This window comes from Vulpes vulpes, chromosome 16 (genome assembly GCF_048418805.1).
Source record: "Vulpes vulpes isolate BD-2025 chromosome 16, VulVul3, whole genome shotgun sequence".
In the NCBI taxonomy this organism is placed as follows: Eukaryota; Metazoa; Chordata; class Mammalia; order Carnivora; family Canidae; genus Vulpes; species Vulpes vulpes.
The window spans coordinates 18,917,111-18,939,953 of record NC_132795.1 but is presented as its reverse complement, the minus strand read 5'-3'; the positions used below and the strand labels follow the sequence as shown (position 1 = coordinate 18,939,953).

The following is a 22,843-nucleotide window of genomic DNA, read 5'->3' as shown; positions in this document are numbered from 1 at the left end:
CTCATTTATTGAACTAGATCACTTTCTATGTTTTATAAGCTGTTATTTATATCCTAATTGTGACATTTTCTGCCCTAGTTGTATATTTGTGCATTTGTCTCTTTATTATAAATATATTACAGGCAAGCAGCCTTTTCTTAATCATTTTATATCTTTCTTGCATGTAGTATATGTGCAGTAGATATTTGTGAATTGCAATCTCCACAGCTGTGGAGCAAAAGAGATACACAGCAAGACTGTATCTAAATTCTGGCTTATAAATCTGTTGTACTTTTCTTAATTCAGTTATCAGACTAAGGTTTATAATTGCTACTTTTCCTTAGCAGACTTTATTTGAAGCCTCCAACATTTATTTTTTTATAGAATAGTCCTATTTAAAATCAATGCTTTATCCCTGTCTGCTGATGGAATGCAAAAGTAACAGAAAACTTCCCTGAGCTTTGAAATAGATCCTATAATATTTTTGCACTGGCTAACTTTTCTTTTTTTCATGAAAGTAGAGCTAATTAGTTTTTACCACCATAAAAAATAACAGAAAAGTTAGCCTTTGATTTTTCCTTAATTTTTTCTTTAAATTCATTTTAGTTAACATACAGTGTATTATTAATTTCAGGGGTAGAATTTACTGAATTCTCTTGCATATACACCCAGTGTTCATTATGTCAGTTGCCCTTTAATGCCCATCACCCAGTTACCCCACCTCCCCCCCAACTCCCCACCAGCATTCCTCAGTTTGTTTATGATTAAGAGTCTCTTATGGTTTGCCACCCACTCGGTTTTTATGTTATTTTCTTTTCCCTTTCTTTCCCCTATGTTCATCTGTTTTGTTTCTTAAATTCCACATTTGAGTGAAACGATAAGATAGTTGTCTTTCTCTGACTTACATACTTTTCATAACACCCTCTAAGTTCCATCCATTCTCTCTCTGCCTGTATCTCTGCCTCTCTCTCTTTCTCTCTGTCTCTCATGAATGAATAGATAAAATCTTAAAAAAAAAAAAAAAGTTCCATCCATGTCCTTACAAATGGCAAAATTTCATTCTTTTTGATGGCTGAATAATATTCCTCTGTGTGTGTGTGTGTGTGTGTGTGTGTGTGTGTGTGTGTGTACACACACACCATCTTCTTTATCCATTCATCTGTCAGTGAACATCTGGGCTCTTTCCATAGTCTGGTTATTGTGGACATTGCTGCTATAAACATCGGGGTGCACGTGCCCCTTCAGATCACTACATTTGTGTCTTTGCGGTCAATACCTAGTAGTACAATCGCTGCGTCATAGAATAGGTGTGTTTTCAACTTTTTGAGGAGCCTCCATACTGTCTTCCAGAGGGACTGCACCATCTTCCATTCCCACCAACAGTGTAAGAGAGTTCCTCTTTCTCCACATCCTCACCAACATCTGTCATTTCCTGACTTGTTAATTTTGGCCATTCTGACTGGGGTGAGGTGGTATCTCATTGTGGTTTTGATTTGAATTCCCCTGATACCGAGTGACGTTGAGCATTTTTTTCATGTATCTGTTGGCCATTTGTACGTCTCCTTTGGAGAAAGGTCTGTTCATATCTTTTGGCCATTTCTTGATTGGAATGTTTGTTCTTTGGGTGTTGAGTTTGATAAGTTCTTGATAGGTCTTGGATACTAGCCCTTTATCTGATGTGTCATTTGCAAATATCTTCTTCCATTCTGTTGGTTGTCTTTGTTTTTTTTCAACTGTTTCCTTGACTGTGCAAACCCTTTTTATCTTGATGAAGTCCCAGTAGTTCGTTTTTGCCTGTTTCTCTTGGCTCTAGAGACGTGTCCAGCAAGAAGTTGGTGTGGCCGAGGTTAAAGAGGTTGTTGCCTGTGTTCTCCTATAGGATTTTTGATGGATTCCTGTCTCACATTTAGGTCGTTCATCTATTTTGAGTCTGTTTTTGTGTATGGTGTAAGAAAATCGTCCAGTTTCATTCTTCTGCATGTGGCTGTCCAATTTACCCAACACCATTTGTTGAAGAGACTTTCTTTTTTCCGTTGGGTTTTCTTTCCTGCTTCATCAGATACTAGTTGACCATAGAGTTGAGGGTCCATTTCTGGGTTCTCTATTCTGTTCCCTTGATCTGTGTATTTATTTTTGTGCCAGTACCATACTGTCTGGATGATTACAGCTTGGTAATAGAACTTGAAGTCCAGACTTGTGATGCCTCCAGCTTTGGTTTTCAACATTCCTTTAGCTATTCGGAGTCTTTTCTGGTTCCATACACATTTTAGAATTGTTTTTTCCAGCTCTGAAAAATGCTGATGGCATTTTGGTAGGGATTGTTGCATTGAACGTCTAGAGTGCTTTGGGTAGCATAGACATTTTAACAATGTTTGTTCTTCCAATCCATGAGCATGGAATGTTTTTCCATTTCTTTGTGTTTCCCTAAATTTCATGAGCGTTCTATAGTTTTCACAGTACAGATCTTTTAACCCTTTCGTTAGGTTTTATTCCATGGTATCTTATGGTTTTTGGTGCAATTGTAAACAGGATTGGTTCCTTGATTTCTCTTTCTGCTGCTTCATTGTTAATGCATAGAAATGCAACAGACTTCTGTATGTTGATTTTATATCCTGCTACTTTGTTGAAATCCTGTAGGTGTCTAGCAATATTTGGTGGAGTCTCATGGGTTTTCTACATAGAGTATCATGTCATCTGCAAATAGTGAAAGTTCACTTCTTCTTTACCAATTTGGATACTTTTTTTTTTTTTTATTGTCTGATTGCTGAGGCTAGGACTTCCAGTACTATGTTTGTCAACAGTGATTAGAGAGGATAATCCCTGTCATGTTCCTGAACTTAGGAGAAAAGTTCTCAGTTTTTCCTCATTGAGGATGATAGTCACCATGAGTCTTTGATATAGGGTCTCTGTGATGTTGAGTGTGTCCCCTTTATTCCTACATTATTGAGGGATATATATTTTTATCAAATGTTTTTTGTGCATTTAGTGAGAGGTTCTTTTTATGGTTCTTTTACTTTCTTTTATTATTGTAGTGTATCATGTTGATTGATTTACAGATGTTGAGCCACTGTGCAGTCCAAAAATAAATCCCATTTCGTCATGGTGAATAATCCTCTTAATGTACTGTTGGATCCTTTTGGCTAGTTTCTTGGTGAAAATGTTTGCATCCATGTTTGTCAGGGATATTGGCCTGTAGTTCTCCTTTTTAATGGGGTCTATTTCTAGTTTGGGGATCAAGATAATGCTGACCTCATAGAATAAGTTTAGACAATTTTCTTTGCATTTCTATTATTTGGAAGTTTCAGAGGGAATAGGTATTAATTCTTTAAATGTTTGATAGAATTCCCCTGGGAAGTCATCTGGCCCTTGATTGTTGGGAGATTATTGATTACTGCTGCAATTTCCTTGCTGGTTTGGGTTACTTCTTTTTCTTTTTTTTTCTTTTCTTTTCTTTTCTTTTCTTTTCTTTTCTTTTCTTTTCTTTTCTTTTCTTTCTTTTCTTCTTTTCCTTTCCTTTCCTTTCCTTTCCTTTCCTTTCCTTTCCTTTCCTTTCCTTTCCTTTCCTTTCTTTTTCTTTTTCTTTTTCTTTTTTTTCTTTTTCTTTTTCCTTCCTTCCTTCCTTCCTTCCTTCCTTCCTTCCTTCCTTCCTTCCTTCCATTTTATTTATTTATTCATGAGAGACACAGAGAGAGAGAGAGGAAAGGCAGAGACATAGGCAATGGGAGAAGCAGGCTCCATGCAGGGGAGCCTGATGCGGGACCTGATCCCAGGACTCCAGGATCACCCCCTAAGCTGAAAGCAGCCACTCAACCCCTAAGCCACCCAGGCGTCCCTAGTTCATGCTTTCTATTTCCTCCTATTTCAGTTTTGGTAGTTCGTATGTTCCTAGGAATTTATCCAAATCTCAGATTGCCTAATTTGTTGGCATATATAGTTGCTCATAATATTCTCTTATAATTGTTTGTATTTCTTTGATGTTGGTTGTGATCTCTCCTAATTCATTCATGATTTTTTTTTTATTTGGGTCCTTTTCTTTTTGATAAGGCTGGCTAAGGGTTATCAATCTTATTAATTCTTTCAAAGAACCGGCTTCTAGTTCCATTGATCTGTTTCACTATATTTTTTTTATTTCTATATCATTGATTTCTGCTTTCATCTTTATTATTTTTCTTCTTGTGCTGGATTTAGGCTTTATTTGTTCTTCTTTTTCCATCTTCTCTATGTGTAAGGTTAGGCTGTGTATTTGAGACTTTTCTTGCTTCTTAAAGAAGGCCTATTTTGGTATATTCTTCACTCTGGACCACTTTTGCTATATCCCAAAGGTTTTGAACTGTTGTGTTTTCACATTCGTTTCCATGAGTTTTTAAAATTCTTCTTTAATTTACTGGTGGACCCATTCATTCTTTCATAGGATGTTCTTTAACCTCCATGTATTTGTAGTCCTTCCAAAATTTTTCTTGTGGTTGACTTAAAGCTTAATAGCTTTGTGTTCTGAAAATATGCATGGTATGATCTCAGTCTTTTTTGTACTAGTGGAGTCCTGATTTGTGACCCAGTATGTGATCTATTCTGGAGAATGTTCTATGTGCACTTAAGAAGAATGTGTATTTTGCTGCTTTAGGTTGGAATGCTCTGGGGACACCTGGGTGTCTCAGTGGTTGAGCATCTGCCTTCGGCTCAGGTCATTGTCCCGGGGTCCTGGGATCGAGTTCCACATCAGGCTCCCCCCTTCTCCCTCTGCCTGTGTCTCTGCCCTTCTCTTTGTGTCTTCCATGAATAAATAAATAAAATATTTTTTTAAAAAAAGGATGGAATGCTCTGTATGTATCTCTGAAGTCCCTCTGATCCAGTATGACATTCATACCCTTGTTTCCTTGTTGATCTTCTGCTTAGATGATCTGTCCATTGCTGTGAGTGGGGGTGTTACAACTCTCTACTGTTACTGTATTATTGACAGTGATTTCCTATAAGTTTGTTATTAATTGATTTATGTATTTGGCTGCTCCCATGTTAGGGGCTTAGCTATTTATACATGTTAGATCTTCTCGTTGGATAGACTCCTTTATTATGATATAGTGTCCTTCTTCACCTCTTATTACAGTCTTTGGTTTAAAATCTAATTTGTCTGACATAAGGATGGTTACCCCAGCTTTCTTTTGCTGTCCATTAGCATAACAAGTGGTTTTCCACCCCTTCATTTTCAATCTGGAGGTGTTTTTGGATCTGAAATGAGCCTCTTAAGCAACATATTGATTGATCTTGTTTTTTTATCCATTCTGATACCCTTTGTCTTTTGATTAGAGCATTTAGCCCATTTACAGCAAGTCACTATTAAAAGATATTAATTTAGTGCCATTGCATTACCTGTAAAGTCACTGTTCCTGTAGATTTTCTCTGTTCCTTTCTGGTGTTTGTTACTTTTGGTCTCTCTTTCTGCTTAAAGAGCCCCCTCTAATCAGAGTTGGTTTAGTGTTCACAAATTCCATTAGTTTTTGTTTGTATTGCAAACTCTATCTCTCCTTCTATTCTGAATGACTGCAATGCTGGATAAAGTATTCTTGGCTGCATATTTTTCCTCTTTGGCTTGTTGAATATATCAGTCCAGTCCTTTCTCACAGGCCAGGTCTCTGGAAAGGTCTGTTGCAAGCCTTAATGTGTCTACCCTTATAGATTAAGGGCCTCTTGTTCTGAGCTGCTTTCAGGATTTTTTCTTTATTGTTGTAATTTGTAAGTTTCACTATAATATATCATGATGTTGATGTATTTTTGTGATTTCTGTGCCTCTTGAATTTGAATGCCTGTTTCCTTCTTCAGCTTAGGGAAGTTCTCAGCTATAATTTGTTCAAATAAACCTTCTGTCCTTTTTTTTCCATTCTTCTTCTGGAATTCCTATAATACAGATATATTTTATTTTTTGGAATCCCTGAGTTCCCTAAGTCTACCTTTGTTATCTAATAGTTTTCTTTCCCTCTTTTCAGCTTCATTATTTTCTATAATTTTATATTCTGTATCATTGATTCTCTCTTCTGCTCTGTCATCCTTGGTTGTTTTTTTTTTTAAGATTTTTTCATTTATTCATGAGAGACAGAGAGAGAGAGACAGGCAGAGGGAGGAGCAGGCTCCATGCAGGGAGCCCGATGCTGGACTTGATCCTGGGACTTCAGATCACTCCCTGGGCTAAAGGCAGGCACTAAACCGCTGAGCCACCCAGGAATCCTCCTGTTGTTTATATGGCATCCACTTGGGTCTGTATCTCAGCTATCACATTAATTTTGGCCTGACTATATTTTAGTTCTTTTATCTCTATACTATAGTAAGGGATTCTCTTGTGTCTTCTATGCTTTTTTCAAGTCCAGTTAGTATCTTTAAAATTGTTGTTTTAAATTCTAGTTCATATATCTATCTTATACCTATAGTGAATATACCTGGTTGTGAGTATGACTTCTTTTTCTTTCTTTTGGGGTGAATTTCTCTGTCTTGTCATTTTGTCCAGAAAAGAAAAGAAGAAAAAGAAAAAACAACAATAACAACAACAACAGAAAGAACAGAAAAAAACTAAATCCTGGGTGTGTTTTAGTTTTAGTCTGCTTATTTAAAGAAACTATGTACCAAAATAAAGCAAAGCAATACAAAACAAATATATGTATACGAAAAAAAAATATATGTATACATAAATATAATGAAAGGGAAGTAGAGATAAAACATATGTATAGAATACTAAAATATTTAAAAAGAATTAAAGTAACTGGAAAAAATAAAATTACTGAAAAAATAATAAAGAGTAAAAAATAAAAATACAAAGAATGCTAGGTACTGTTTTCCCCTACAGCTGAAGTTCTTCAGTCCTCTTTGATCAGTAGACTTGGTGCAAGCAAGTTGTTTGTGCTGGTGTTCTGAGAGAGTTGGCCCCCTTGTTCTGATTCTTGGATGGACTTGTTCTAGTACAAATGAGCCTCTATTGCACAGGGGAGCAGGTTTTGGTGTAAGTGACTCCAGGCTCCACTGGGTGGCGCTCTTTTGCTCCCTGAAGACTCCCCGTGATTGGGCGGGAAGAATATGGTGGTGCCCTGCTCTCTAGCCCCAGAATTGAAAATTATACCTTCCTATTCTTCAGTAAGGCCTCACAGAAAGCAATCTATCATTTTTGTCTCTCCCTTTGTTATCAGAAATCTGTGTTCACCCTGCTTACGTCCAGCCTTCTTTATCTCAGGCACGTGATTGAGTTTCAAAACTCCAAAGTTTAGCGACTCCCACAGCCAGAATCTGTGCTGTTCCCTCCCAGGATGGTCTTGCCATCCTTGTGCCTTTTATGGGACCTGTCCCAGGAAAGCAGTCACTTGGTAATGCAGCGGCTCAGTTTATAGCAACATAGAGCAGAAAGCCGGCACTTAGACTTACTGTTGTCTGCTGGCTTCTGCACTCCTATACCTGGGAGCTGTGCTGCACTTAGGCACCACTCATTCTTCTTGTGACCCCAGGGATCCTCAGGCCACGCTGTCACTCCTGGGATTCTGTCCTACTTCACCACCTGAGCACCTTTAATTTAAACCAGGAACATCCCCTGCTGTAGCAGTCTTCTGTACTTTCTGATTTTGCATTCAGCTGCTTAGAATACTTTGCAGTAGCCTCCTTAAGCAGGCTCCTTTCCCACCACTGTATCCTCAGTTCTGTCACACTGGATTCAAGTCTCTGCACCTACTACCTTCCAAACAATGGTTGCTTTTCTACTTGTGGACTTGTACCATTTGTTTTCTCAGACCTCCACTTGATTTCTTGGTTGCTCAGAATGATATGATAACTATCTAGCTGAATGATATAATAACTATGTAGTTGTATTAAGGGAGGAGACAAATCTAGGGTCCCCCTACCCCTCTGCGATCTTAATTCCCAGTGAGACTTTGATTAAAAATAAAGTGAGTAATACTTACATGGATTGAAAGCTAAATATTGAAGTACTATGGCTATCATATATTCTATAATCTAATTTGTGATGGAGGTAGAAAAATCTTCTTTAGGTGGAATTCTGTTTTGCATTTTAATTATGCCTTTTACATGTTAATTTGCTTTGCTATTGTTATTGTAAAGGTAACACTGTTCTATGTTGCTGACACTTTTAAAGTTAGGGAAAAATTTATTTGAAAACAAATGCAGCAATATTTATAATTTGATTCTGATAGTATTGACATTTGATCTTATTTCAGGAAATAAGGATTCACCTGTATAAATTTTGAGTTTTGAATGATTCATTTAATTTTACCAAATATTTATTAAGCCTCTATCATACTTAATATACTATCCTAGGTATTGAAAATTAAAAAATGAATAGGACTTGTTTTCTCATTTTAAGATACTTTTTGCCTGAGGGTGCGGGTGCCTGGCTAGGTCAGTCAGTGGAGTGTACAACTCTTGATTCAGGGATGTGAGTTCAAGTCCTACACTGGTGTAGAGATTACTTTAAAAAAAAATCTTAAATAAAAAGGATACTCATTGCCTCGTTGGACAAGATAGACCATAAACAACTACGTACTTCAATAGAGAGAAATAAGTACTAAAAATTACTAAACAAAGCAATGTGCTGGTGAAAATAATAAAAGAGTAATTAATCCTGGCTTAGAAATTCAAGACAGATGTCAGTAAGAAAAACTTTAAAGTAGAAGTAGGGTTTCTCTAGAAATGAATAGGGGTAAGAACTCTGCTGAGGGAGTAATCTGAGCAATGGCCTAGAATTGTCAACAGTTGCATGGTATGTAATCCATTGTATCTAGAGCCCAGTATGTATGAAGGAATACAGTGAGAGATGTCTTAATATAGTTATAGAATTATTTTTTCTTAAAATTTATTTAAAGGAACCACATCCTCCTAGATTGTCAGCAGAAGAAGCAGTGCAAAGGCAGACCAAAACGGACACTTCAACCTTAAACCTATTTCAACACCTCTCTGAACTCAAGTCATTTTTTATAGAGGTAATATCCAATTTGGTAATATCAAAGCATTTCCTCTGTGTATTCTATACACCTATCTGTGTTCCTTTTATTCTCTAAAGTGGGGGGTGGGGGTCATAATATTTAATCCAAAATAGTAGATAACGTTTCAATAATATGCTTAGATTTTTGAAACAATCGTGTTGGAAGATTTTGCTTGCTGGCTGAGTGGTAGTCAACTATTTCTCTTGGATTTCTTCTGTTTCACATTTTCCTGATAAGGAAGAATAAATTATTTGATTTAAATTGCTTTTTATGACAGCTAAAATGATATGTGGAGGGAGTTAAAATAACTCGTAATTATAGTGTTTGTTATAAGATACTGCTCAATAAGTCAGATTGTTAATTGCTAATATCAGAAAGAATAATCAAGTAAAACAAGATAGTCAATGCTATAATTGAAAGAGTACTTTAAATTCAAATGTTTACATATTGAATTAATTTGGTTTAGAAGGTGAATATGAAATGCATTTATATCAATGAATTTGGTTAAGACATAATATTCTTGTCAAGAAGAAAAAGTGATGATAAAAAGTTATTAAGAATAATTTGGAGGGACACCTGGGTGGCTCAGCGATTGAGCATCTGCCTTTGGCCCAGGGCATGATCCTGGGTCCAGGGATCGAGTCCCACATCGAGCTCCCTGTGGGGTACCTGCTTCTCCCTCTGCCTCTGTCTCTGCTTCTCTGTGTCTCTCATGAATAAATAAATAAAATCTTTAAAAAAAAAAAGAATAATTTGGAAATGTGTGGAACAAGCAGTAACTCTCATGCAATACAATAGATGTTGATAAATTTTTCTTAAAGGGCCAGATAGTAAATATTTTGGACTTTTAGTCAAAAGGCAGAATTACAAATGTTATGTAGATGCATATATAACCACTTAAAATATAACCATTTAAAATATAAAATCCATTCTTAGCTTACCCACAGCCTCTAAAATAGGTGGTAGGCTGGACTTTGTACCACAAGCCAACTTTGCCAATTTCTGCATTAGAGCATCATTATAATGTGTTTCTTAGGTTCAGTATCATAGGAATTTTTTTTTCATCATGTCACAGGGTAGCTACCCCAGGATGAGTATCTGGAGCAGGATAAAGAACACAATGGATACCTTGGGTACTATTAATCATGTGTTGATCCTTTTTCATCATCGTAAGAGAAGATACTTTCCCACTCATTCATATGAAGAGAGAAAGCCTTTCTGTAGGTTATCTCTTCTTAGGTAAAATGGTGAAGAAAACAGAGGTAGCAGTAAAAGCAAGGGCCTAATAAATGAATTTCTTCAAACACCATGTTCATTTATGCTTGTTCAAATGTAGGTTGTTCTTCTCTTGATTCACAGAGTGAAAAGATAGGTGCTAACTTTATATGGTTTATAATTCATTATTTAATTCATATAAGGATCTTAGAACCTGGCAAATAGCCCAATAATGTTAGGTTATAATTTACCTAATAAATGTTAGGTATAATTTATGAACATATTGTTACATCAAAAAACTTAGTTCAAATCACTCTTCTCTTTCATGTTGTAATAAGATAATGAAGGTATTTTCTGAGGACTATATTTTCTGGTCCTGTCATTTTAGCATTCGAGGATTGCCTCAGTTAATGGAATAGATCTGCAAAAGGAAACTCAAAAGGAAATTCTATAAAAATATAACCAGTTGTTGTATTTGACTTACTTGGGCAATATACTCTTATGTGGTCTGTATTTTCTAATTTATATTCGTGTCAGTATGGCGTGGGAAAAGGAAAGATCCTAAATCATGGGTATTTTAAGTGGTTGACGCCGCTTGGAATCTGCATTTCTGTTTTACTGCAGAGTAGTAGAATACAAGAAAATGATGGGTTTTAGGAATTTCAAGTATGCCACCCAAACATGATACAGTTCCTTTCCTACATTTTTTAACCTAACATTTTCCTAACTTTTTAAAAAAGTACATTTGACACATAGTGTTACATTAGTTTCTAATGTACACCATAGTGATTCTTCTCCTTTTCTATATTTTGACTAAATGATATGTTTTGGTAGAGTACAATGCTATATTATAGGGTTCATTCACCTTCAAAGAAATAGAAGTTTGCAATAACTTAATAAAGATAAGCAGAACCAGCCACTAAGCCTTTGTCTTGTATTTTATAGGGAATTAGTGATGGTGTTCCACTGATAAAGGCCATTGTCCCTAAAAATCAGTCTCGTTCTTTTATATCTCAAGGCAGTCCTGAGTTACTGGTAAGTCAATTTATAGTTTTTCCACACTGCTATATCTGTATACATTACAACTTACAAAAACAATTAAGAAAATAAATTTTTTGAAAACTTCTTAAAAAATAATAAAGAAGATTTTTATGGAATTACTTTGATCAAATATAAAAATGTATTTTATAGGGGCTCCTGGGTGATGCAGTCAGTTAAACATTCAACTCTTGGTTCTGTATCAGATCATGATCTCAGGGTTGTGAGATGGAACCCAGCAGCATAGGGCTCCACACTCAGCATGGAGTCTGCTTGAGATCCTCTCTCTCTCTCTTTCTCTCTCTCTCTCTCTCCCCCTCTCCCCTGCTTCCCCCCCCCTTGCATTTCATGCTCATGTTCTCTTTCTCTAAAAATAAATAAATCTTTTTTTAAAAAAGATGTATCTTCCAGCTATACAGCTTTTATTTCAAGTACTTAACTGTAATATTTTTTTCTTTCATAAATGTGTCTCAATTTATTATTTGCTTTTGGTCAGTTTTTAGAACCAGAAATTGTTTTCATTTTTTTAAGTTTTCATTTTTTAAGTTTTAAATTCCAGTTAGTTAACATATAGTGCAATATTAGTTTCAGGAGCACAATATAGTGATTCAGCACTTTCTTACATCACTCAGTGCTCATTACAAAAGGTGTATTCCTTAATCCCCATTACCTATTAAACCCATCTCCCCACCCACCTCCCTTCTGGTAACCATCAGTTTGTTATTTATAATTAAGAGTCTGTTTATTGCTTTGCCTACCTCTCTCACTCTTTATCCCTTTGCTCATTTGTTTCTTAAATTCCACATGTGAGTGAAATCATATGATTTTTGTTTTTCTTTTACTTATTTTGCTTAACATAATACTCTGTAGCTCCATCCATGTCATTGCAAACAGCAAGATTTTATTCTTTTTTATAGCTAATATTCCATTTTATACACATACACACAACATACCCCACATCTTCCAGACCCATTCATCAATTGATGGACGCTTGTTTTCTAAATTTGCTATTGTTGTAATGCTGCTATAAACATCAGGGTACATGTATCCCTTTAAATTAGTGCTTGTTATTGCTCTGTTCAAATTTTGTATTTCTTTCTATTTCAGCTTTGGCAATTTGTGTTTCTAGGAGTTTATCTGTTTCTTCCAGGTTGTGCAATTTGTTGGCATATAGTTTTTCATAATATTCTCTTATAGTTATTTATATTTCTGTGGTGTTGGTGGTTATTTCTCCTCTCAAATTTGTGATTTTACTTATTTGGGTCCTTTTCTCTCTCTTTTTTTAAAGATTTATTTATTTTAGAGAGAACAAGCAAGGGGGGGATAGAGGAAGAGGGAGAGAATCTACAGCTGACTGTCCACTGAGTGGGGGTCCTGATTGGGGCTGGATTTCACCACCCTGAGATCATGGCCTGAGCTGAAATCAAAAGGTAGAGATTAAACTGATTGAGCCACCAGGCACCCATCTTTTCGATTTAGTCTGGCTAGAGGTATTGTATTGGTTGTATTATTTTTTTCATATATCCAGCTCCTGGTTTCATTGATCTGTTCTTATTTTTTTAGTTTATCATTTATTTCTGCTTTAATCTCTTATTTCATTCCTTCTGCTCATTTTAGGCTTCTTCGTTGTCTTCTTTCTAGCTCCTTTAGGTATAAGGTTAGATTGAGATTCTCCTTGCTTCTTGAGGTGAACCTCTATTGGCTGTGTGCTTCCCTCTTAGTACCATTTTTGCTGCATCCTAAAAGTTTTAGACCATTATGTTTTCATTTTCAGTTGTTACCATGTATTTTATTTCTTCCCTTATTTTCTGGTTGACCCATTCATTGTTCAGGAGCATGCTACTTAATCTTTATTATTTGTGGTCTTTCCAGATTTTTTTTCTTGAAGTTGACTTCTAGTTTCATAGCATTGTTCAGGTAGTTAACTGCAATTCTAAAGTTTATTTGGAATAATAAATATTGTGAACATACCAGAAAATGTTGTACAAGAAAAATAGGATATAGCATCAGCTATTACAATATAGCATAAGCCAGTAAAAGAATGAAAATGAGAAATAACACAGAACTGATTAAGGTATACACGCATGACATAGTGAGTACTTTACTTGAATTTTATAATTTAACCTACCTATAACGGTCCTGTGAGATAGGCACTATTATTATTTCCCTTCTACAAATAAGAACTTAAAATTCAGAAGCAATTTGCTCAAAGTCATAGAGCTAACAAGTACGAGATGTGAGACTCAGGCACATGGACCAAACCTGGGTTTGGTCTTATTCTCATTTTGTCATGCACAAATTAGAAGAAGAGAGTATAGCACAGGGAACAGTAAAGATTATTTTTCTAATTATGCACATTGTATATTTACTTAGAAAAAAAGGTCTAGAAAGATATACTTTTTAAAAGTGCCTTTCAATGGTAGAATTCTTGTGACTTTCACCTTCAATACTTATATCTCTTTATTTCTTTTTTGGTAGTCTGTTTTATAATCAATAAGGGGGGAAAACTTTTCATTTTCATTTTTAAAAGAATATTCAGTGTAAGGGGCATCTGTGTGGCTCAGTTGGTTAAGCCTCTGACTCTTGATTTTGGCTCAGGTCATAATCTCAGGGTTGTGAGATCAAACCCTGCGTCAGGCTCCATGCTCAGTGGGGGAGTTGGCTTGGGATTCTCTCTTTCACTCTGCCCTTCCTCCCTGCACTCATGTATGTGCTTGCTTGCTCGCTCTCTTGCTCTCTCTCTCAAATAAATTTTTAAAAAATTCACTGTAACTAGCACTAAGAAGAAAGAGCTTAACAATTTGCCATAACTTCTACTTATTTATGTTCTAAATTATATATGTCATATTTTTATAAGACTTGACTTCTAATTTCTTCTGATTGCCAACTAATAGATGCTAGTAAACTTTGAGAAATAATGAGGAAAACTATCTCACTAAAGAAAGATACGGGGGCACTTGGGTGGCTCAGTTGGTTAAGCATCTGACTTTGGCTCAGGTCATGATTTTATGGTCCTGGGATCAAGCCTCATGTTGGGCTCCCCACTCAGTAGGGAGTCTACTTGTCCCTCTCCCTGTGCCCCTCCCCATGCTCGTGTTCTCCCTCTTTCTTTGTCTCTCATATAAATAAATAAAATCTTTTAAAAAGAGAGAGAAAGATACATTGGACAACTTTTCTTGCCATAAGTTATGAGATAAACTAAAAATAAAGATAAGAATAAACAAAAAGCTTTTTCTATTTTAAGACTTTATTAATTATTATTATTAAGACTTTATGCAGGGCACCTGGTTGGTTCAAGGTAGAGCGTATGATTTCAGGGTTGTGAGTTTTGAGCCCCACTTTGGGTGTAGAGATTACTTAAAAATAAAATCTTAAAAAAAGAATGAATTTTTTGTTTAAGTACAGAATCCCACATTATTCCTTAAGTGATAAATGCTAATGTCATGGGAGCATTTGGCTATTTTGTGCTGCTTTCTTTAATCTTTTATTTCATTTTTGTCTTCATCTGTTCTTTTTCAGGTAACAGTAAGCATGAATTATGTTCTTGGAACCCATGGATGGCTGCCTTATGACAGAAACATTTCTAATTACTTTACATTCATCAAAGATCAAACTGTAACAAATCCAAAGTAAGTAAATGAACATTTAAAGCAAAACAGGTGCAGCTGATACCTTATTGCCAGGAAAAACAACTAGATTGATTGGTATTGTTTTGAAAATCATATGGTAGATATGCAGATTTTCTTCTCTTTTTCCTTCCTTCCCTCTTTATCTTTTCCTGACTTGCTTACTGGCTGAAGGATAAAATAATTTCTGTAAGTAATGGAAACAGAAAATATTAGGAATAATTTTTAGGCTTAATTGTATTTTTATTGTACAGTGTTATTTATAAATAAGCCTTGTGTGTTTTATATAAGAATTTATTCTTTACCTTAGTTAATTTTTTAAATATACAAAAGTTATGTTTTAAAGTCATTACATTTTAAATTAAGGTCATTACTCGGAGTCCATTACTCCAAGTCGTTTTATCTGTATGTTTATTAGGAGCAATGTTTTTTTTTTCCTTCATATCTCACACAGGACTTAGTACTGTTGGGCTTGGCACAAAACATGCCTTCAGTAAATTAATATTGAATAATAAAGTTCTAGAGCTGACCTCTCAGAATTGGCCCTCATTCTCTGTACACACACTGAAGTACAATCACTTCTTTGTGTCTTTCGGTGAAAGCTAGATTAGCTGACCTCACAGGTATTTACTTAATTGGGAAGCAGATAAATACCATATACTTGCTTTAGTTTGAGTGAAAAATAATCTTCATGAGTATTGTTAGATACACATTTATCTGCTTGTGCAGTAGATTTCTGGTTTCAGTTGATTTCCAACTTTCCTCATCCTTTCATATCCTTATCTTGTCCTTTATACTTTGATAACTACCATTTATAGAATTGAGGTCTCACTGAATTGGCTTTGAAAGTCAAGATTTAAATCCTTTTCACAGGGATCCCTGGGTGGCGCAGCAGTTTGGTGCCTGCCTTTGGCCCAGGGCGCGATCCTGGAGACCCGGGATCGAATCCCACATCGGGCTCCCGGTGCATGGAGCCTGCTTCTCCCTCTGCCTGTGTCTCTGCCTCTCTCTCTCTCTGTGACTATCATAAGTAAATAAAAATTAAAAAAATAAATAAATCCTTTTCACACCTTCACCAGTCTCAATTTCTTCAGCTTAACCCTTGAGACTATTTGTTAGGTATCTTTTAATGTAATGAGAAATATGAATACAATTCACGTGTTTTCTGGAAGTCTTTATCATTCATTAATGGACATTTCAAGTTGAACAGTTGAATAGATTTATTTCTCTTTCAGAGAAATTTAAGAAATAGTTGATATCAATCTAAGTGATCTTTTAAGGAAAAGTCTAATATTTAATTGTGTTCACAGAACTCAGCGTAGTATGAATGGTCCTTTTGCTCCAGGGCTGGAGATCACTTCTAAGCTATTCATAGTATCACATGATGCGAAGTTGCTTTTCAGTGCTGGACACTGGGATAATAGCATTCAAGTGATGTCACTTACAAAAGGCAAAGTTATTTCACACAATATCAGACACATGGGTAAGTACTAACTTTTTTCCCTCAAAAAAGAAGTTTCTCTATTTCTTTTAACTACAAAGGCAGTACATGCTCCTATAAAAATCATTAAAATTAACTTTCAAAGTTGAGTGAACTTCTTGATAGAGCAGTGCTATGAACATTATATGCTTTAAAACTATTTAATAAGGGATGCCTGAGTGGCTCAATTGGTTAAACATCTACCTTTGGCTCAGGTCATGATCTCAGAGTCTGGGATGGAGCCCTACATCAGACTCCCTACTCAACAGGGAGCCTGCTTCTCCCTCTCCTCACCACTTGTGTTCTCTCTTACTGTCTCTGTTGCTATCTCTATCTCTCACTCTCAAATAAATACAATTTTATTTATTTATTTATTTTCTTTATAAATAAAATTTTAAAAAGTATTTAATGTATTTGGGGTATACTAAATGCTGTACAAATTAAATATCTGAATGATGTTAGGCTAAGTCTTTTTAACCTTTTTTTTGTAAAGATTTTATTTATTCATTTGACACAGAGACAGAGAGTACAAGCAGGGGAAGTGGCAGGCAAAGGGAGAGGGAGGAGCAGGCTCCTCGCTGAGCAGAGAGCTCAACATAGGGCTTGATCTTAGGACCCTGGAACCATGTCCTGAGCCAAAAGCTGATGCTTAACTGGCTGAATCACCCAGGGACCCCAGACTAAGTCTTTTTAAAAAAATTGGTTGATAACAGGGTCCCTGGGTGGCTTAGTCAGTTGAGCATCCAACTCTTGATTTCTGCTCATGTCATGATCTCAGAGTCCTGGGACCAAGCCCTTTGTCAGTCTCTGCACTCAGCGGGAATCTGCTTAAGATTCTCTACCTCTCCCTCTCTCTCAAAATAAATAAATCCTTAAAACATAAAAATAAAAGTTCTTGTTCTTCAAATAAGAATTTTAAGACAAAAAGGTTAAAAAAAACCCTCATAGTTGAATAAGACATCACCTGCCTTATTAGTTAACAGTTATACATGAGAGAGATAAATTATTGTAGTTTATCCTGGTGCTTCTTAGTATTTCAGCCTTCAATATAGGAATAAAACATCATGGGGGCACCTGGTGGCTTAGTTGGTTAAGCATCCAACTCTTGATTTTGGCTCAGGTCATGATCTCAGTGTTGTGAGATTGGCCCAGGTCAGGCTCTGTGCTGGGCATGGAGCCTGTTTAAGGTTCTCTCTCTCTCTCTCCCTCTTCCTCAGTTCCTCTCTCCCTCCATTCTCTCTTTCAAAACAAAACAAAACAAAACATTGTATAGATTTTCCACTAATAAACCTATTAGGAAAGGGAAATGGAGTCTGCTACTATGCTGTACTGGTGGCTCCTGAGATGCCACTTAGCATCTAACTAACTGAGCCACCCAGGCCCCTAAAAATAAAATCTTTAAAAAAAAAAATACTGCTTCTTTCCTGTGACAGCCTTTTCCATTGCCATTCTTATATTTCTCCTGCTAAAACAACTGATTTAGTAATAGTTTGAACATAAACTAAAATTGCCCTTATAGTTCTATTCCAGCAAAACGACACTATTTCATTTTTTGTAATTCTTTTTTTCTTACAGATATTGTGACTTGTTTAGCTACAGATTACTGTGGAATACATTTGATTTCTGGTTCCAGAGACACTACGTGTATGATATGGCAAATAACACAACAGGTAGTTACACATTGTCTTCCTTTTTGGGGGAACCACTAAAAATCATAGATTAATAATTTTCATCAACCATATTGTACTCTTATAATGTTGCTTCAAGGAAGTGTTGTTTTTCTTTATGGCGTTTAGGTTTTCTACTTAACAGGCTTTCCTCTACTCCAAATTTATTAAAATAAATCTCCAAAATTTTTCTTGTAACATTTTTCTTGCTTTATTTTTTACATTTTAATCTTTAATCCATTGGTAATTAATTTTTCTATAATTTTTAATATAGAATAAGAGTATTAGACATATACTATAGTATATATGATAGAGTATAGAATATATATAATACATATTTTATAATAATATAGAATATTAAAATATATGGTTTTATGTACTGCTGGGTGGAAAGTCATTATGGCAGCATAAATGATTACCCAGTGAATTGGATCTTTTTCTAGATTCCCTATATTTTACACTTACTTAGTTCTATGGCAACAATAGAATGTTTTCATTTTAGTAGTTTAATGTTTGGTGAAACAAATTTCTGTGTTGCCTCATAAAAAATGTTTTCAGCTATTTTAAAATTAGTGTTTATTCTTCCATATGAATTTTACAACTTTTTTAACCATATCATCCTCAAAAAACTGTTTTAGTCTTGATGAAATTATATTTTACTTACATGTTAATTTGGTATGGGTTGACATTTTTATAATCATGCCTATCCAGGAATAGAAAATACCTTTCATATTTGTTTCAGTTCTTTTTTTAATGTCCTTCAACAAAAAACCTTTTGGTAATTTTTTCCCATAGATTCTGTACTTTTTAAAGTTTATTTCTGATTATTATAATCCTATTAATATTTTTAAAATCACTTTTCTTCTACTTGGTTATGATTACTATAAAAAATCTATTGATTTCTATATAGTTATCTAATTGATTTACCAAATCTTACCTCATCCTTATAATTATTGGTATTTCTTGGATTTTCTGAAAATAGATACAGTTTATGATGTGAAATAAAGGTGAATTTATCTTTTCAAATATACTTATGATTTCATTTTCTTATTTTGTTACATTATTAGCTAATAATGCAGTAGAGTAAGAAAATTAGAGTGAGCACCCTAACATCTGATTTTGATGAAAATGCCTTCACTCTTGTGCCATTTAGTGTACCGTTTGCTATTGCACTTCATTATATATTGTTTTTGTGTTGTGTTTTTTTGTATATAACTAGTTACATTTCTTCTGTGTTTTTCTTTCTTTTGGTAGCTTTTTAGTAAAATTTCACTACAAAAATAGTGCATTTTTGCATTTGTCTTGTTAATCTCTTCCAATATCTTTCTCCTAGCATCTTTAAAAAAAATTTAAAAGATACAGGGGCACTTGGGGGCTCAGTCGATAGAGCATGTAACCCTTGATCTCATAGTTGTCTCTGCCTCTCTCTCTGTCTCTCTCATGAATAAATAACTAAAATCTTAATAAGTAAATACATATATTTCTTTAAATAAAGTAATTCTATAAAATAAGTCACAGAGATACAGCATAGGGAACATAATATAACAACATTGTATGTTTAACAGATAACTACACTTAACATGGTAAGCATTGCATAGTTTACAGAATTGTTGAATCATTGTTGTATACCTGAAAGTAATGTAGCATTTTGTCACCCAAAAAGAAAGAAAGAAAAAAAAAGTATTCAGAGATAGAATACAAAAAGTTTTGGGTGTTTTTTTTTTTAGATTTTATTTATTTATTCATGAGAGAGGGAGAGAGACAGAGGCTGATGGAGAAGGCTCCCTGTGGGGAGCCCGATTAGGGACTTGATCCCAGGACCCCAGGAGATCATACATAACCTGAGCTGAAGGCAGACCCTCAACCACTGAGCTACCCAGGTGTCTTCAAAAAGTTTATTTATAATTAAGGGAGAACAAATCTGTAGATGAAAAGGGCAAATAATATACCTGTTAAAGTTAATCCAAAGCAATCAACCTTGAAACTATTCAGATTAAGTTTTGAAGCTTCATAAGACAGAATAATTTGAGACTCCAAGGAGAAACACAGGAATGAGTCCTATTGTGAATAGATGGCTGTGGTGTAAGAAGTAGTTGCAATGTTAGTTTATGATTAGACTATTTGAATATAGTATAAACCTTTTTGTAGAAAATTAACCTTTGCTTCTCTTCTAATACTAGGGAGGTGTTCCTGTGGGCTTAGCATCTAAACCCTTTCATATTCTGTACGGACACACTGATGAGGTATTGAGTGTCGGCATCAGCACTGAACTAGACATGGCAGTATCAGGATCAAGGGTAAGATTTCACCTTTAAGAAATGCTCATTTTGGGGGATCCCTGGGTGGCTTAGCGGTTTTGTACCTGCCTTTGGCCGGTACAAAATCCTGGGGTCCCAGGATTGAGTCCCGCCTCAGGCTCCCTGCATACCCCACATGGAGCCTGCTTCTCCCTCTGCCTGTGTTTCTGCCTTTCTTTCTTTCAAGAATAAATAAATAAAGAAAATTTTTCAAAAAAGTGCTCATTTTCTGGTGCACCTGAGTAGCTCAGTCATTTAAGTGTCCAACTCTTGATTTTGGCTAAGGTCATCATCTCAGGGTTGTGAGATCAAGCCCCACCCTGGGTTCCATGCTCAGTGGGGAGTTACCTTGAGATTTTCTCTCTCCCCTTCTCCTCTGCCCCTCCCCCCTAATCTGTCTGTCTCTCAAATAAATCTTAAAAGAAAAAAAAGAGGGGAATAATAAATAATAGTGAAAGGGAATAGAAGGGAAGGGAGAAGAAATGGGTAGGAATATCAGAAAGGGAGACAGAACATAAAGAACATAAACTCTGGGAAATGAACTAGGGGTGGTGAATGGGTGACGGGCACTGAGGGGGGCACTTGACGGGATGAGCACTGGGTGTTATTCTGTATGTTGGCAAATTGAACACCAATAAAAATTTTAGTATTAAAAAAAAAAAAAGAGGGCACCTGGGTGGCTCAGTGGTTGGGTGTCTGCCTTTAGCTCAGGTCGTGATCCTGGAGTCCCAGTATCGAGTCCCGCATCAGGCTCCCTGCAAGGAGTCTGCCTGTGTCTCTGCTTATGTCTGTGTCTTTCATGAATAAGTAAATAAAATCCTTAAAAAAAGAGAGAAAGAAATGCTGATTTTTCCTACAAATTAAGAAGCAGTATTTGCATTTAAATATTTTCATGCTTGCTTTGGAGGCACATACGCTAAAATTGGGATGATAATTTTTTCCTAGAGGAATGGATAAAAGGATAGGAATTCTTTATTGTTGGTGTAGGACTTTTTGCAGAAGTAGCATAACACAGAAAGAAAAAAACTTAAAGAGACTGGATTATGTTTTGGTATTTTACTGGTCTTATTAGTTAAGGAAAGAGGGCATCTTATGAAATGAAATACTATTTCAAATTTCAGGATTGGAATTTTTTCTGATACATGTGTCCTTGGTAAAATAATCATTTTCTGAGTTCCTTTCCTGTATTTATTTATCCAGCCTCTTTCTTTTTTGTTGTTCTGTGTCTCTTTTTCATATTCTGATATTTTCTGTGTATAGGATGGCACTGTGATTATACATACAATTCAGAAAGGTCAATACATGAGGACTTTACGACCACCTTGTGAGAGTTCTCTGCTCCTAACTGTTCCTAATTTGGCTATATCTTGGGAAGGACATATTGTCATCTATTCCAGCACTGAAGAAAAGACCAGTCTCAAGGTATATAACAGTTATATGCAGTACAGCTAGACTATAAGTTTGTCTTTTCCTTTCCATATTATACTGTATAATAAGCATTTTGATGAAAAACACTGTATTTTGAAAAGGATATTTTCCTTTTATTTTTCAATTTGTTCATTCCTTACCATTAGATGGACCTCTATCACAGTCTTGACCTCATTTTATATTTTGTCCTAGGGATGTCTAGTGACCTATATGTTATATGGGTCTTTTTGATTTCAAAAAGAATTTCTGGTTATGTGGGAACTCATAACCTTAAGTGGAAATTATAACCAAATTAAATTATTTTTGTATAGGCTGTATATAAACAAATCATGAATTATGTTTACTTTTTTACCCATGAAATTAATAATAATAAAAAAGAGGGGCTCCTGGATGGCTTAGTTGGTTAGGCATCTGCCTTCTGCTCAGGTCATGATCCCAGGGTCCTGGGATGGAGCCCCTGTCAGGCTCCTTGCTCAGCAGGAAGCCTGCTTCTTCCTCTCCCCTGCCTGTGCTCCTCCTGCTTGTGCTCTCTTTCTGTGTGAAATAAATACATAAAATCTTTTTTAAAAAAATTAAGAATCGGGGTACCTGGATGGGCTCCCTAGGTTAAGTGTCAGACTCTTGATTTCAGCTCAGGTTGTAATCTCAGAATGAGTGGGGGATCTGCTTGGCATTCTCTGTCTTTCCCTATGCCCCTCCCCCTCTCCACTTGTGTGTGCATGTTCACACGCTGTCTCTTTCTGTTAAATAAATAAATAAACAAACAAACAAACAAACAAATAAATAAATAAATCTAAAAAACTTTAAAGAGAATCTTGGGGTGCCTGGCTGGCTGAGCTGGTAGAGCATGAGACTCTTGATCTCGAGGTTGTGAGTTCCAGCCCCACACTGTGTGTAGAGATAACTTAAAAATTTTTCAAAAACTAGCTTTAAAAAAAGTAAGAGAATCTTATTTTTGTTACAACTATGGGGTTTAAAAAAAGATTATGGGGTGTTTTAGAGTGGATGAGATTTTAATTCTTTTGAAGGGATGAGAGTTCTTGTTTAATATTTACTTGGCAGTTATTTAAGAATTTTCTTAAAATATATAATTCTCATTTAAAATCATTTAATATTTTCTACACGCTTTCTCTTTAAACATAACTAT

At 35.5% G+C, this 22,843-nt stretch overlaps 1 protein-coding gene across 2 annotated transcripts in view; it reads left to right on the top strand.

Moving 5' to 3' along the window:
- The window catches only part of NBEAL1 (neurobeachin like 1), a 180,684-nt gene that overhangs the window by 146,419 nt on the left and 11,422 nt on the right, over positions 1-22,843 (top strand). For both annotated transcript variants that reach the window (XM_026002514.2, XM_072741979.1), the window contains 7 exons: positions 8,826-8,942; positions 11,106-11,195; positions 14,718-14,827; positions 16,135-16,307; positions 17,880-17,974; positions 20,152-20,268; positions 21,529-21,690. In XM_026002514.2, coding sequence (XP_025858299.2) covers positions 8,826-8,942; positions 11,106-11,195; positions 14,718-14,827; positions 16,135-16,307; positions 17,880-17,974; positions 20,152-20,268; positions 21,529-21,690 — 864 coding nt within the window. The remainder of the gene's footprint in view (positions 1-8,825; positions 8,943-11,105; positions 11,196-14,717; positions 14,828-16,134; positions 16,308-17,879; positions 17,975-20,151; positions 20,269-21,528; positions 21,691-22,843) is intronic.